This window comes from Meles meles, chromosome 6 (genome assembly GCF_922984935.1).
Source record: "Meles meles chromosome 6, mMelMel3.1 paternal haplotype, whole genome shotgun sequence".
NCBI classification, from domain to species: Eukaryota; Metazoa; Chordata; class Mammalia; order Carnivora; family Mustelidae; genus Meles; species Meles meles.
This window is the reverse complement of record NC_060071.1, coordinates 116,973,739-116,989,358: the sequence shown is the minus strand read 5'-3', so window position 1 is coordinate 116,989,358 and position 15,620 is coordinate 116,973,739. Positions and strand designations below refer to the sequence as shown.

Genomic DNA, 15,620 nt, shown 5'->3' with positions numbered 1-15,620 from the left:
ATCTGCAGAAGAAGCCAAGTCCAATATTAACCTAAGTCAATGATTCTCAAACAAAAGTTATCTTTGGCAATGCTCTAAATTCTATAGATTTTCTTTTGGCATCTGTTATTTCATAAAGTACTTCTACCTTTTTACATTTAATATTCCTTTGCCTTATAACCCAATTCATTGTACTTCAATCCAAGCATAATAAAGGCCTAAGCCTTAGCTCTTTATCCCTGGGGTTTACTATTTTCCTCATCTACCAGTTAAAAATCTCTCTTCTACAAATCAACAATTATCTGTGCTGTTTTATTTTGCTCCCACTTTACCACCCTGTATTACTGCACCATTTGTACATTTAAAATATTTCTACTTTCTTTTACTATAGAACTCCATAACAACACCACAGGTGTATAGAGAGGCAGTTTTCTCCATAGATTTTAACATGCCTTAGAGAGTATCAGAAACTGTTGCCCACATATACTTCAGTTTCAACCTATACCTCAAAAATATCAAATTTTTGTCATTAGTTACTACACTACAATTATCATCTTCTGACTTTAACAGCCCAAAATTTGTTAAAAATAAGAATTTAGATCAAGGAGAACCCCTGTACAGTACTAATCTTTAAAGAAGCTCATTAAATTAAATCAAATTAAATTACATTACATTAAAATACTGGAAAAATAGCATGAAGATAAACTGGCTAGATCAGATAGCTAAAAGCTGTACTGGTGGGGGTGGCTGGCCCAATCAGTAGAGCATGTGACTCTTGATCTTGGGATCATGAATTTAAGCCCTACCTCACATATAGAGCTTACTTTAAAAAAATAATAATAAAATAAACACTGATTTCTATTACCATGTTTATAAAGGTAATTATTTTCAAATGTATTATAACACACAACAACAAACATTTAATGAGTACTTATCACGTGGGCATATTCATTAAACTTTTATAGTTTAAGGCAGGCACTGGTATTATTTGCCATTTTACAGATAAGAAAAACATAGCTTAGAGAAGTTAAGTAACTCTAAAAATTTAACTTCATTTAACTTAGGTATAAACCCAGGTAGTCTAATCCAGAGCCTACCTACTAGTCCAAGCATCTGTGTAAACCTAAAACAATATTGTTCATTAAAAGTATATGTCTGGGAACCTAAGTGGCTCAGTCAGTTAAGGATTCAACTCTTGATTTCGGCTCAGGTCACCATCTCAGGATTGTGGGATGGAGTCCCACATTGGGCTCTACACTCAGTGGGGAGTCATTTTGAGATTCTTGCCCTCTGCCCCTCCCCACCACTCATCTGCACCCCTCACACACCACCCCCACCCTGTCGCAGACCCGCACTCCCTCTAAAATAAAGATAAATAAATTTTTTTTTAAGTATAGGTCTTATTTTTACAATAGCTTTACTTTAAATATGTAAGCAAAATATTCACAACTTTTGGGGGGAGTATGATCATCTTTGCTTTCTGGATCTCTGGTACATCCCTATTAATTAAAAAAGAAAAATGTAATACTTCAATACCTCTAAATCACTAGTATCCTTCTAAGTTTCATTTTGTGACCCAGTTATTACACTTACATGCATCTAATTTTTATTCCAAACTTTAAGCATTTTGCAACTTGAACACTGTAGCATGTACTATTGAACGAAATAAAATTACACGTATTATGCAGTGGAAGCAACGGACACTTATTTCCATTTATACTTGGCATGAATGTCAGTGTCTTTTTTTAGCAATTTTTCCTATTCGAAGTAAGAAAGGCATTTCAGATCAGTAACAGTGCTGTCAGTAACAGATTGCAGATAACATGAATACAAGCAATAAGAGAATGATAAACATGAAGTATGTTCTGAGTTTGGGATTAATAAGATTTTAGAGCTGAAGGAGATTTTAGAGAGCATCTCTTCGACTTTACATTTCACAGATAAAGATACCAAAGTCCTACTGGAAAAATCCAAAACAGAACTTGATCCTGTATTCTTTCCCAGGCACTAATTACAGAACCAAGACTGGTCTGTCTATCGCTTCTTGGCCTTTTGGCTAAGATCAAGTGAAGACTGGTCTGTCTAGTTTGGGCTATTACAGATTTTCTGAATAATAGAATACATTCAGCCAATATATTAATATGGGGGGAAAATGGGAGGTGGGGGGGAAATACACACACACATACACACTCTCACACACATATAGACACGATATATATATAAATATATATATACACACACACAAATCTAAAAGAAATAATTTTCCCAATATAAATTATTATAGGTAACCATTATTCCTACAGAAAAAAGCTAAAAGAATAAAAATAAGGGTCTTACATAGAAGAAGGGTCCAGAAGACCATTTGCAGGGAAAAAAAACTACAATTTCCCAAAGAAATTAATTCTGGTGTGCCTTGAAAAAGTGTTCCATTTTCAAAAAGTTTCAGAAAGGGGCGCCTGGGTGGCTCAGTGGGTTAAGCCGCTGCCTTCGGCTCAGGTCATGATCTCGGGGTCCTGGGATCGAGTCCCGCATCGGGCTCTCTGCTCGGCAGGGAGCCTGCTTCCCTCTCTCTCTCTCTCTCTCTCTGCCTGCCTCTCTGTCTATTGTGATCTCTCTCTGTCAAATAAATAAATAAAATCTTTAAAAAAAAAAAAAAGTTTCAGAAACACTAAACTAAATAAAGTTCACCAGGATCCACAACTGTAATATTACTCACATCTTTAATATATTAATATGTTTTAATATACTAAATTTTTAATATCTCCAAAAGAAGAGATAAGTTATATAGCACTTCCCAAATTAACTTGAAAATAAAAACCTCTTCACACCATACCTATTATAACATCTCCCAGAGAAATGCTGCTAGAACAAAATTTAGAAAACAGTGGGAGAGGTTGTTTGTAGAAAAAGACTAAACACCCATAACTGATCATAAATTTAAAATAAAGCAACATACCACAGCTGTTGTAAAAACCAGTAAAATCTAACTCTCTATTACATGTACACTACTGTTCTAAAATGTCCTTAGATAAGCATTCATATACACAGCATGAAAAAGTTGAAATCAGTTAATTAACATATCAATTAGCCACTACTGATATTAGGGGACCCTGAATTTAACCCACTATTTCTCACACCTTAACTTGCTCCAGTTTGAATTATAACTATCTGCCAGAGAACCATTTTCACTGAACAAACAGAAGAAAAAGAAGGGGAAGATATAATTAACTACATTCTTAGGAAAAAAAAGAAAGCAAAAAGGTGTAAGACTTCAGGGAACCTCTACAAGAAGAATTTTCTGCCCAAGCACACTTTTTCCCTTCCTAATAGCAGAACCTCCACTTCTTTGGAAGGCTTCCCTTTCCCCTTTCTATGTGGTTCTGGTGAGGCTGCCTGTTTAGTGTCCCACTCCTAGGATAGACATGTGATACAGACCTGGCTAATCACAGTACAAATTCTCCTAGTTATAATGACTGACTCGTAGATGGACATGTGAGCCCAGTCAGGTAAAGGAGCATCTACAGGAAGGAAATCAGCTTGCACCATGCTCAGAAAAACAAAGCACTGAAATGGAGAATAAGGATTCATGATTAAGGGGTGCCTGGGTGGCTCCCTCAGTTAAGCATCTGCCTTCAGCTCAGGTCATGATCCCAGAGCCCCAGGATCAAACCCCACATCAAACCCCAAATCCCTGCCCCTGCTGGGCAGGGAGCCTATTCTCCCTCTCCCTCTTCCCCTCCCCACTCTCACTATCTCTCTTTTTCTCAAATAATAAATAAAATCTTTAAAAAGAAAAAAAGAATTCAAGATTACATTAATTCCCTGATCACACTGAGACCCTAAAGGGAGTTCCTCCTCTATACTCCATGCCTATGTAAATTAATAACTTCCCGTTTTAATGTAAGCTAATTTTGAGCTCAGTATCTGTCATTTGCAATAAAAAGGTCCTAATCCACATATGTAATTCAATAAAGAGATCTTAAAAGAACTTGTAAAGATTAAAAAAAAAAAAAAATGGGCGCCTAGTTGGCTCAGTCATTAAGCATCTTGCCTTAGGCTCAGTCCTGGGATCCAGCCCCTCATCTGGCTCCCTGTTCTGCAGGAAGCCTGCTTCTTCCTCTCCCACTCTCTCTGCTTGTGTTCCCTCTCTCACTGTGTCTCTTTGTCAAATAAATAAATAAAATCTTTAAAAAAATATTAAAAAATTAAAAAAACAAAAAGGGGGTAATATTAATTACAATTAGTACATTCTTTTTGGAAGGTAAGTTTGTAATTTCCATCAAAATTTTAAAATTCATATACCATTGACCTAAAAATTATAGTAATTGATCTCACATTTAAAAACAGATCACAAATATACAAAAATAAATGTACAATGTTACTGTCTACAACATCTGTCACAGTGAAAAATTAGAAATTTGGAGGGTGGATGATTAAATACCACATATCTTATGATGCAATATGATAGACCCATTAAAAGGAAAAATGTATATGAACTTATTGCTACATGCCAAGGAGTATAACATAGTGGTTAAGAGCTTACACTCTAGGAAGAGACTACATGGGTTCAATTTGCAGCTCGGACTTTAACTTTGCCTCTTATCACAGTAATTTGGGCAAATTACTTAATCTCTCTGCTACAGTTTCCTCAACTGTAACACAGTGATACCATCATAAAGATTAAATGAATTAATAGGCTCTATAACAGGCTCAGAAAAATATTTCACATTTAGTAAGCTCTGAACAAAGTAACCACTATTTTCACTAATATGAAAAGATGTCCAAGACATGCTAGAAAGGAAGGGAGGTGCAAAATACTATGAATAAGCAAAGGTTACAAATTCAAAGGACTATAGAGCTAGGCAGAAAATATAAATAGGTTAAATGGGAATTGTGAGAAACTGGAGAATACATGCCCTATTTCCAGGGACAACCACTCTAACCAACTATTGTCATGTGAGAAGGAGGCTACAGTGTTGCTGAATTTTATAAAGTTAAAAATATGGGTTTATGTGAAATATACTTCTTTTAAATGTTAGAAACATACTTTTTAAAAAAGATTTATTATTTATTTTAGAACAAGAAAGAGCAAGCATGCACATGGGGGGAGGAGTAGAGGGAGAGAATCTTCAAGTAGACTCCCTACTGAGCATGGAGCCTGAAATGGGCCTGGATTTCACAATCCATGAGATTATGACCAGAAAAAGTCAGATGTTCAAACAACTGAGCAACCCAGGTGCCCCAGAAAAATACCTTTTGTAAAAACACCGCAGGGATCTAATGAAACATACTGGTCAGTTATGGCCACTGGTATGCCGATTTGCAAACTCTGATGAAATATATATGTGCTTGTATATAGAATAAACAGAAATAAAAAATCTTAAAAGTGATTAACACTAGAGAGAGACTGGGAAAGTAGAGAGACAGGACTTAATTCACACTTTACCTTTCCATACTGTTACATACCTTACAACACAAATATACTCCACAAGTTTGTAAACTCATTAAAAACATTGTAAGAATTTAGAAGCTGTCCCACTTGTGACTAAATTGAAATCCAATTACTATTGTGGGGATATTAGTTTTATCAAAGCATAATTTTTTAAATTTGCATTAGAATCAAAATTCACTACTGACTCCTCTAACTGGAAGCAGAATAGGGATCACATTGTTAAAATGTTTCATCTTTTTTTTTTTTTTTTAAGATTTTATTTATTTACTTGTCAGAGAGAGAGAGAGCATACGGCAGGGGGAGCAGCAGCCAGAGAGAGAAACAGGCTCCCTGCTGAATAAGGAGCCCAATGTACAACTCGATCCCAGGACCCTGGGATAATGCCCTGAGCAAAAGGCAAACACTTAACCAACTGAACCACCCAAGCATCCCTCATCCTTTTTTCTGGAAATAGTAATGTCCCCTATTCAATTTCTTGTGTTCAAGATATCCAAAAGTTCTTAACCTGAATTAGACTTTAAAGATCATTAATTCCAAGTATACTTTTTTCTTAATGTTTGTAAAATAACAAGAAAAGAACTTAACAGTACATTTCTATTTAGCACTCAGATTGTACTTGGTCTCTTCCTTTCACAAGTTTTTGCATTTTTATTAGCATTTTCAGCATCAGGCAGACACAATTAGCCATGATCCTGAAATCTCAAAGTACAAAGAAACAAGTAAATTTCTTTTGGTCTTATAGTAATACCATTCATCCTCTGATGCCCTCAGCCCAAAAGTGAAAACAATTATTCTTTAGACCTGCAAGTCTAACTAGATGTCCTATCATATATAATTCTTAGCAAGGTTGTTTATGTGCTTCCCAAGGGTATAGTAGATTAGAAACTAGAAGGTGAAGGGCAACTTATAACAGTTTTAAGAATTAAATAACATGTGTCAAGTGCTTAGCACAAAGAGAACATATGTATACCATGTATTATAGGCCTGATAAATGTTACCTATATTTACTTAAACCCAAGTGAAAAAAAAAATTATGTCTAGTATATTCTTACAAAACAGGAAATATATAATGGTTTAAAATTTTGAGCCAAAAATGGCTTGACATGAAACTAATTTTGGCATTTATGCTTATCTACATTAAAAACAAACTATAGTAGCACTTTTGCAACATAAATGAAGCATGAATTTGTCAATATCCAACTTAACTAAACAAGGTCTTCCTACTAACGCTAAATAAAAATAAGCTACAAGAGGACAAGGACTATATCTTATTCATCACTGAATCCCTTACTTTAGCACAGAGTCTGGCACATAGTAGGTATTGAATACTGAATACATTATTTCCTTTGTTCTTCACATTACCCCTATTAGATAAGCATAATTACCCCCATTCAAAGCAAAGGAAACAAGTAAAATGTAATTGTCTTGAAAGTGGCTGAGATGACTCAGTCAGTTAAGCGACCAACTCTTGATCTCAGTACAGGTCTCAATCAGTTGTAAGTTCAAGCCCTGCACTGGACTCTATGCTGGGTGTGGAGACTACTTTAAAAAGAAAAAGGAAGCAGGGACACCTGGATGGTTCAGGTGGTTAAGCACCTGCTTTTGGCTCAGGTCATGATTCCCAGGTCCTGGGATGGAGCCCCACATCCGGGTCCCAACTCAGCAGGGAGTCTGGTTCTCCCTCTCTGCCTCTCACCCTGCTCATGCTTTCTCCCTTTCAAATGAATAAATAAAATCTTTTTTAAAAAAGGGGAGGAAGAAGGAGGAAGGGAGGAGGGGGGGGAGGGGGAGGAGGAAGGAGGGAAGGGGTAGAAGAGATAAAACTTTTGATTCCTATTTTATGCTATTTTGACTATCAGAACTGACCTTCAAAATAACATTTTCAGAATTTATTCAACCTATAAGTTTTTCATTTGTTAAGATGACATTTTTAAAAATTACTATAAAATCACTCTAAAATAATCCTCATACAGACTTGCCCATCAACTAAGAAGCAATATGTCAAATTTGATAGCATACAAATGTTTCAAATACACATTATTAGTATCTTCCTCTTACCATTTATAGAAAAATACTAACCCCCTGAACTGTCTTCCTAGTAATAACAGTGAATACCTGATTTACCTAAATGTTTCTGGGTAGCTGATTCTTAAGCCACTATATAAATGTCACACCACCCAATTTTTTATTAGACATCTTCTATGCAATTACGTTATTAAGAAGTGCTATGACAAAATGGCACAGAAGAAGTAAAGCATATAATCAACTGTTTCAAGAACTTTAAAATCTACTTTGACTAAGATGTTTATACATGAAGCTGTTAGCAAACTACATCAAAGCAACATATGATGAGGAAAGGAGTAAAGATTATTGAATATATTATCCAAGTTAGACATATAGGGTAGACATTTTCACATACATTATCTCAGTTCTTACAACTCTGTGAAGTAAGTATTGCCATCTTCATTTTGGAGACGGAAACTGAAATTCAGAGAGATTAAATGACTTCCCAAAATAAAGAGCAAATCTGGGTCTGAAATCCAAGTCTCTTTGACTCAGAAGTCCTTTTTTTTTTTTTTTTTTGTTTTTTAACTACACCTTGCAGCTATCCACATATACCTAACTATAGGGTATAGACAACATTTTTTTTTAAGATTTTATTTATTTACTTGACAGACAGAAATCACATGTAGACAGAGAGAGAGAGGGGGAAGCAGGCTCCCTATTGAACAGAGGGCCTGATGCAGGGTTCAATCCCAGGACCCTGAGACCACGACCCGCAGGCAGAGGCTTAACCCACTGAGCCACCCAGGTGCCCCTAGGGTACAGACAACATTTATAAATACTGCAGGAAAACAAAGAAAGACATCATTGTAGAGGATAATTCCTAGGATTTTGTTGAGGAAGGGAGGCTTGAGCTGAGTCTGAAATTAAGTGTAGAAGTGAAACTACTGATAATAAAAAGATTATTAAGGCCACAAAAATTTCTAAATTAAAAAAAATCTAAATATTGTTCCTTCAGTTAAACTGACAGGACTTAATCTCTGAAATTTTTATCTTTTTTTTCCATTCTTATTCTATTGCCTTTTTTTCTCTATAATCTACCTTCTTCCATAATGATCTCATTATAGAAACAAAAGTATTAACTAAGTCTAATATCCTATATTTCTCTTTCCAGCTGTTTAAGTTGCTAAAGGATAGAAACATACTGCCATGAGAACTTAAAGCGATTTCAGAGAATGACTCCTTCTGGTTAGTGGTAAGAAAAGCTAAGAGAGAAATTTAAGTAATATTAAGACTTTACTGGCCAAACTAGCATTAGAAAGTGAGTCTTCTAAGTGTTCTTCCCATGAACCAGTGCTCCTTAAATTTTTGGTGCTAAATACCAATAACAGAGAAGATTGATGAGGTCTGGAGTTATATAATGGGTTCACTTGAAATTTCTTTGAAGTTTCTAATTTTATCTTAACAGTTCACATGAATTCTACATCCTGTCCTAATTTACTCATACTTATCTTAATATTAAGGTGATTTAAATTACATACTCTCAAAACTGACCCTTCAAGAATTATTACGTTGGTCCCCCATAGCTTAGATTCTAAGGCTTAGAATCCTTGAAGAGTATCTCTTGACACAATGTCATACACCCAACAGGAGAAGCAGGACACAAATTGTGTATTGCTCCTTTTTACCACATCTCATTTCTTTGCTCCTTTATTTTTCAAATTGGGAAATTTTTTAAAAGCATAGTAAGTTTCATTCCATTCTTTCAAAATGCATACTTACTGGTAAAACTGTAAAAATTGTTGGGGTTGTTTATTTTCATTATAAAATTTTCAAGAAATTTTACTTAATTAAAATTAATTAGTTAAATACGAATTCACTTAGAAATACATTAGACAACTTGAATAGACTTCTACATGAAGTTACTTCACCAGACTTTTGCTTTTGGGCTGGTTACTCAAAAATTAAGATTCCATGCTGTCCATATTAACTACAGTCCCAATTACTTTTGAGAAGGTTAAATAATCTTTTCTTCTTCCTCGGTATTTATCATCTCTGCACAGATGTGAAAGAGAAAATCCCTGTGGTTTTATTACTTTCTTTTTTAGGATCTCTCTCTCTTTTTTTTTTTTAACAGCTTAAATTCCAAATGTTTCCTTGTTCTTCAATCCTATTTACAGGAACAAAGTATAGGTTTTACCTGATTTACTTACTGTTTCCAAAAGCACCCTATTCACCTTAAATGGGAACCTATCACCAATAAGAATAAAAATAAATTCTTATTCATAATTTCCCCTCAGCAACAAACTGCTGATTCTCCACTATACACCTCAGTTAATGTCAAACAGTCATATGTGGTTTTAATATAGTTAAAACTCTTAATATGTAACAACATACATACTAATAATTTAGAAGTCTTTAGCCAGTGATGATAGTAGTATATACATAGTAATTAACTTAACATGTTATTTCCTACTTTAGCTAAACATTTAATTCTGTAATACATTGGTTCCAACCAAAAATTCAGGAAGGAATGACCTAGTTTGAGACACAACATTCTTTTTAACAATGATCATACAGATCAATATTGGTATGTTTGCCAAAACACAGAATTCCATTTGGTAGGATTCAAATTTGGTTTGCAATACTAATTTGCCTACTTAAAGACACCTATTCTCAAACCAGGTATATAAATATATCTTTATCACTAAATAGGCTTTTCAGAAAACATATGAAAACTTATTATGTACAAGGATAAGTTTGAGGAATGAAATAAAAATAAATGCTTGAACAACTCTAGACTTATTTGATTGTAATCTCCTTGGCTAAGGGTTTTTTTTTTAAAATATTTTGAATAACTATTTATGAATGACTAAAATACTCCCTATAAGCAACAAATATTTTTGATGCTCTATTTTATAGCCTTTTATCTCTCTTATCTAGTCTTATATTTGTTCTAATATCTTTTGCTGATTACAGATCTATAGCTTAGTGCAATAAAAATGTATACTACTAGAGCAAAAAAAATGACTTCAATATGCTCTTTCCTAAAAATGTGTATCTTTTTATCATCCATACTACTATTAGTGAAAATTTAAGTAAGGAATTATCATCTTTAGCTAAGTGCTAAATACGCTAGTACTGAACATTAGCAATAGCTAATACAATATTAAATAGCCAATGGAGTATCACCTATCTCATTCTACATTATATAAATGTACATATTCATTATTTTCCTGATGTTTCTGTGGAGCTCTTACAGTGGCAGAATTACGGTGCTCTCTTGAAAAACAGTTCTCATTAGAAAAAGTAGATGAAAAGTGACACATTAAAATATGATTCTGCTATGTAATTGTTAAGATTGGCAATAAGTATAATTACTACTAACGTTATTGGAGGAGCAGGAATCTTACATTTGCCCTACATCTTGTTTCTAGCTTCAGAGCAGCAAATATCTCTTTATTTGCCTCATATTATGCATCATCACATTACCTTTAGTCTGTTATAAATAGCAAGAGAAGTAGAAAACATTAAAAACACATAAACTAAAAATTAGATGATCTCATGTGACCAAAGATCATATAACACTAATTTCTAGCAATCAACATAAGATAGTTATTAATAAAAGTATTGTTCTTAAAGATGGCAATAACTGTCAACCTAAAATGTTTCCATGATAACCAATTTTTATATATATAAACATTCCCACTCTCCTGATAAAAAATAATTTGTATAACTAAAATAGCCATGTCACACTAATTATTATAATCTAATTTCCTAGTCCAAAATGATTCAAGAATCATCAAGCAAAAAAGAAATATCATTGCTAAATACTGTCCTACCACTGTTTCAAAATTCTAATATTATTTGAGGAGAAGTTTCAATAGACTGCATACATTTATTTGTAAAATTCATAGCTGAGATGAAGAAAAAAAATCTAAAGGATCAATAGTTTCAAAATAGAAATATTATCTTTCAACAGATCATTTTAAAAAAAAGTCACAAAGAAAGTCAATTGAAGGCTTGGAGAAATGACAATACAATTTCACCAAAACACAAACACATTGTAAAATGTGTGCAAGGTGGAGCACCTGGGTGGCTCAGTCATTAAGCAGCTGCCTTCAGCTCAGGTCCTGATTCCAGGGAACAGAGTCCAGCGTCTGGCTCCCTGCTCAGTAGGAAGCCTGCTTCTCCCTCTCCCACTCCCCCTGTTTGTATTCCCTCTCCCGCTGTCTCTCTCTGTCAAATAAATAAATAAAATCATTTTTTTTAAAAAAAGTGTGCATGGGTAGACAATACTTTCAACTTTTGTAAAACAGATATAATACTTAGAATCACTATTATGACCTTTAAGAAAGCCACAAACTGCAACTCATAAAATCACAGTTTTAAGTGTGGCCTCTTAATTCAATTTTCTTAAGTATGAAATCATAGTACTTCAGTTCAATAAAAAAAAACTTTACACAGTAAAACTAAAAAACCCAAAGTTCTAAAAGACACAAAATACACAATATAACCTCATTTTTTGTATTTTTTTCTTGCACAAAATCACATGGAATATCAAGACCATAAGTTGTCTATAATAAAATCCTCTAATTGCAGACTGAGGGCTGGTGCTCCTTCCTTTGGTTCTTCTGTTTCCAGGCTCCACCGTAGAAAAGACAATAACTTTTCAAGTAAAAACATCAGTTATTTCTGACTTCAAATATCCATTTTATCAGCACATCCAACTGTCCTCTATTACCACTTCTCCCAAATCGGTCAACTTCCTTTTTGTTCCTTCAGTTACATCCTTATTCTTGACCCAAGATCTTTCCCCCTAAACTACTGTACCTCATTTTCATGAGACAGCTTCTCCAGATTACCTTTAATTCACTGCCAAAGTTATCTTCTCTCCTTGACATTTTGCCTATGCCACCCACCTATTCCACCTAAGCTTTTCAAAGTCTTTGAGTTACATTTTTATTCTGCTCAAGAGCCTCATCCTCACAAACATTCATTTATAAGGTTGCCACTGACTTTCAACTCCCCTTTAAAATGCCAGTTTCTTCTTATCTTTGGTAAATTAACCAAATTCTCTCCTAATGCACTCTGAAATGGAATTTCTTTTACATTTTGCCCCCAAACACACATGTAATTTATTTAAACAATTGTAGCACAGTAATTACATACGTTGTTTCTTTAGTTGTTTGCATATCAATGTTAGCCCTACTGGATTGTAGGGATATAGATAAAGTCTGTATCTTTCAAAGTATTCTATATACGCATCTATTGTGTTACTTGACCCAGGCAAGATGATTCACTAAATAAAACTCTTAAGGAAAGCTTAAATGAGCAAAAGAAAATATGATTCTTCTTTAATCTCCGTGGTTTAACTTTAAAACAGCTTTGACCTTTCATTTCCATGGACAGCTGAAATACCTTGATTTCTATAAAGCTTCACTATTACTACTCTATTAATTTTCAAAACCGGCTGGAATTTAAAGTGCAAGTTGAAGGTTGATATAGGCTATACATTTTTACATCCCACGATTAGATTCTTTGAAAATCAGCAATGTCAACTCTAAGAATTCTAATACAACTGAATCTTCACACAAGGCAACAGTTTCAGCACCAAAAGAAGAAAACAGCGTATCATTTGATGTTGGGGGGAGGGGGGATTTCCCTTTCCCTGCAACTGGTTTAGACTAGTTTCTCTATCAGGGGCTTCTGATTAGGAAAATTCAAAATTAACAACTGGAAAGCATACTAGGGCAAAGCAACCCTTTTACTTAAAAGAGAAGAAGGGGTGCCATGGGTACACCTTTTCATAAAACTCAGCAGCCAAAATTAAGCTTAGCATTCAGTATCTACAGAGATTTTTTTTCTACCTAATAAAAGCAAGTCTCATTCAATTTAGACCCTTCCCGAGCACCGTCTCAACCTGTCAGAATTTGACAAGAGAAAAAAAATTAAGAAGTGACGGGCGGGGGACGGGGAGACACAAGGATTCCCGTCTACATCTCTTCTTTTTCCGAAATCACATCAGTGTGTCTTGAATTTCCTTCACTCCAAACTAAGCCCTTAGATTCCAAATATAGTTCCTTAACCCCCACCTCGCCACTGAATTACACATAAACCTTGCCAATTACAGAACCACAGCAGAAACCCCTATAAATTGGCTTGCTGTTCATCTCGGAAGTCATGCCCTGCAGCAACTGCCTATAGCCGAACTGAGGGATATTACCCAAATAGAACGCAACGGAATCAGACATGCAGAGCACACACAGCTCCTGCGAGGGAGGGAAACGAGAACCAGGAAAAGTGCGCTCCTCACAAGCCTTGGGACCGTCGGGGTGGTGCGGAGGGGGGGGGGGGTCCAGAGGGGAGGAGAACAGAGTAGCCCAAGTCGAGGAATCCTACCCTCTCAGGTAAAAAGCCCCAGCCGCAGGGTGCAGCCCGTCCCTCTAAGAAAGGGAAGAGGCGGGCAGAGGGCCCTTAGCTCCGAGAGGCGGAACGCAGACACTTTCCGAGGTCTGGGTGCAAGCGATCCCCCAACCTCTCGAGAGAGACAAGGGGTGTCCCACGGGTGACTGAGGGGATGCCCCGCTGGCCAGGGGCAGCCTAAGGCAGAGAGGAGTTTCGCCTGATATTCACCCGTGTCGTGTCCGGCGGGTGCCCAGGGCAAGCAAAGCTAGAGCGGCTCGGGGCCGCTGGGATGGGGGGAGGGGAAGGAGGGAGTGGAAATGGGAATCCCCCCTCTCTGAGACGAGCATTAGCGGAGGAAGCGCGCCGGCCAGTCAGAGCGGCGTGCTTCTCTCTGCGGAGCCGGGATCCCGCCGCCTGCACCGGCAGCAAGGAGCCCCGCAGCGCCCGCCGCACCGGCCCCTCAGTCCCCCGGGGCCAGGGACTTCGCTGCGAAGGCACTGGGGCCTGACATCCCACGGGCCGGCTCCAGCTCCCGGGAGGTGGAGGGGCCCCGCAGAAACACCCCAACCTCCGTCAGCTCTCCGCGGTTGTAAAACGCACCCCCCCGTCCCCCTCCTCAGCCTTCCCTCCTCCCGAGGCCGCAGAGAAGAGTCACCACAGGCGACATGCCTGAGACTAGTCGGGGACAGCGGCCGCGGCGGTCCCGCACCTCCCTCCCGGGTTACCTGTGAGCACTCCGACACGGATTTGATGGTCGTGGTTAGTGAGGATCATTCCCTCGGTCGCCATGTTTCCCAGCGCAGTCACCGCACTGACAGGAGCCGGGAGAAGCCGGAGCCCGGAGCGCGCGGGCCGGGAGCGCGCTCGCCTAGGAGAGCGCGAGAGCGAGAGCGCCCGGGGAGCTCGCAAGGAGCGGAGAAGAAGGGGGAGGCGGCCAGGCTCTCTGCGGCCTGCGCGGGGTAGAGGCCCGGCCGGGAGTGCGCGAGTCCGCTGAGTGGGGGGGCGGAGTCAGGGCGCGCGACCCCGAGTCCAGATCGGAGGCTGCTAGCTGCGGGCGCGGGCTGCGGGGGCCGCAGAGGGAGAGCGCGCGTAGGCGTCCGAGTGAGGCGGTTGACCCAAACCCGCTAGATAGCAGGAGAGTGAAGGGAAAGGAGTGCACACGCTCGGACGGTTGCGGGGGCGGACTCGGGGACAGGGGCGGAGCCACACCGCGAGGCGTGGAACTCGTGGAGAGTGAGGGGAGGTGTGAGAGCCCGGCTGCGGAGTACTGGGAGCGGGAAGGAGGCAGCCCAGCCCGAAAAGGACAGGGGAACGCTTTTGGGCGCGCGAGTAGCGCCGGATTGGCTGGAGAACGCGGAACGGGTGCGCGCGAGACCATGAACGCAGACTCGACCGAGCCCCAGACAGAAGCAATCCCCTGCCGAGCCAGCGCCTCGTCGTTAGCGCCGCGGGGCAGCTTCCCAAGGGAACGAGGGAAGGACTCCGCTAGCTGGGCCTCTCCTCCAAGCCCTGGGGCGCGGACAGCCCGACCCTCCGAAAACACCATGGCACCTGGAAGTGGTTAAGAAAGCTCCATGGTGGCACAACAGTGGCCGCTGAGCCCGCCGTGGATGAAGGAGGAGTTACCCTGTCCCGCCTCACCTTCCCGCTTGCTTCCTTAGTCTGCTCGCCCTGCCGGAGGATATCCGCTTCTCCAGTGCTTCAGGATCCCATCTCCAAGTCTAGTGGGACTAGACGTCTGATCCTCACAAGCTAAGCAGAGCCTCTTGAATGGGGA

At 38.6% G+C, this 15,620-nt stretch overlaps 1 protein-coding gene across 12 annotated transcripts in view; it reads right to left on the bottom strand.

Moving 5' to 3' along the window:
• GPHN (gephyrin) overlaps positions 1-15,019 on the bottom strand; it is a 650,480-nt gene extending 635,461 nt beyond the window's left edge. For 2 of the 12 annotated variants that reach the window (XM_046008593.1, XM_046008595.1), the window contains exon 1: positions 14,569-15,014. In XM_046008593.1, the coding sequence (XP_045864549.1) occupies positions 14,569-14,632 (64 nt within the window). In that variant the 5' untranslated portion in view covers positions 14,633-15,014. Of the gene's footprint in view, positions 1-14,568 lie in introns of all 12 variants that reach the window. The other 10 variants (XM_046008600.1, XM_046008599.1, XM_046008589.1 and 7 more) reach the window with 9 other exon arrangements.
• Positions 15,020-15,620: the final 601 nt, after the last annotated feature.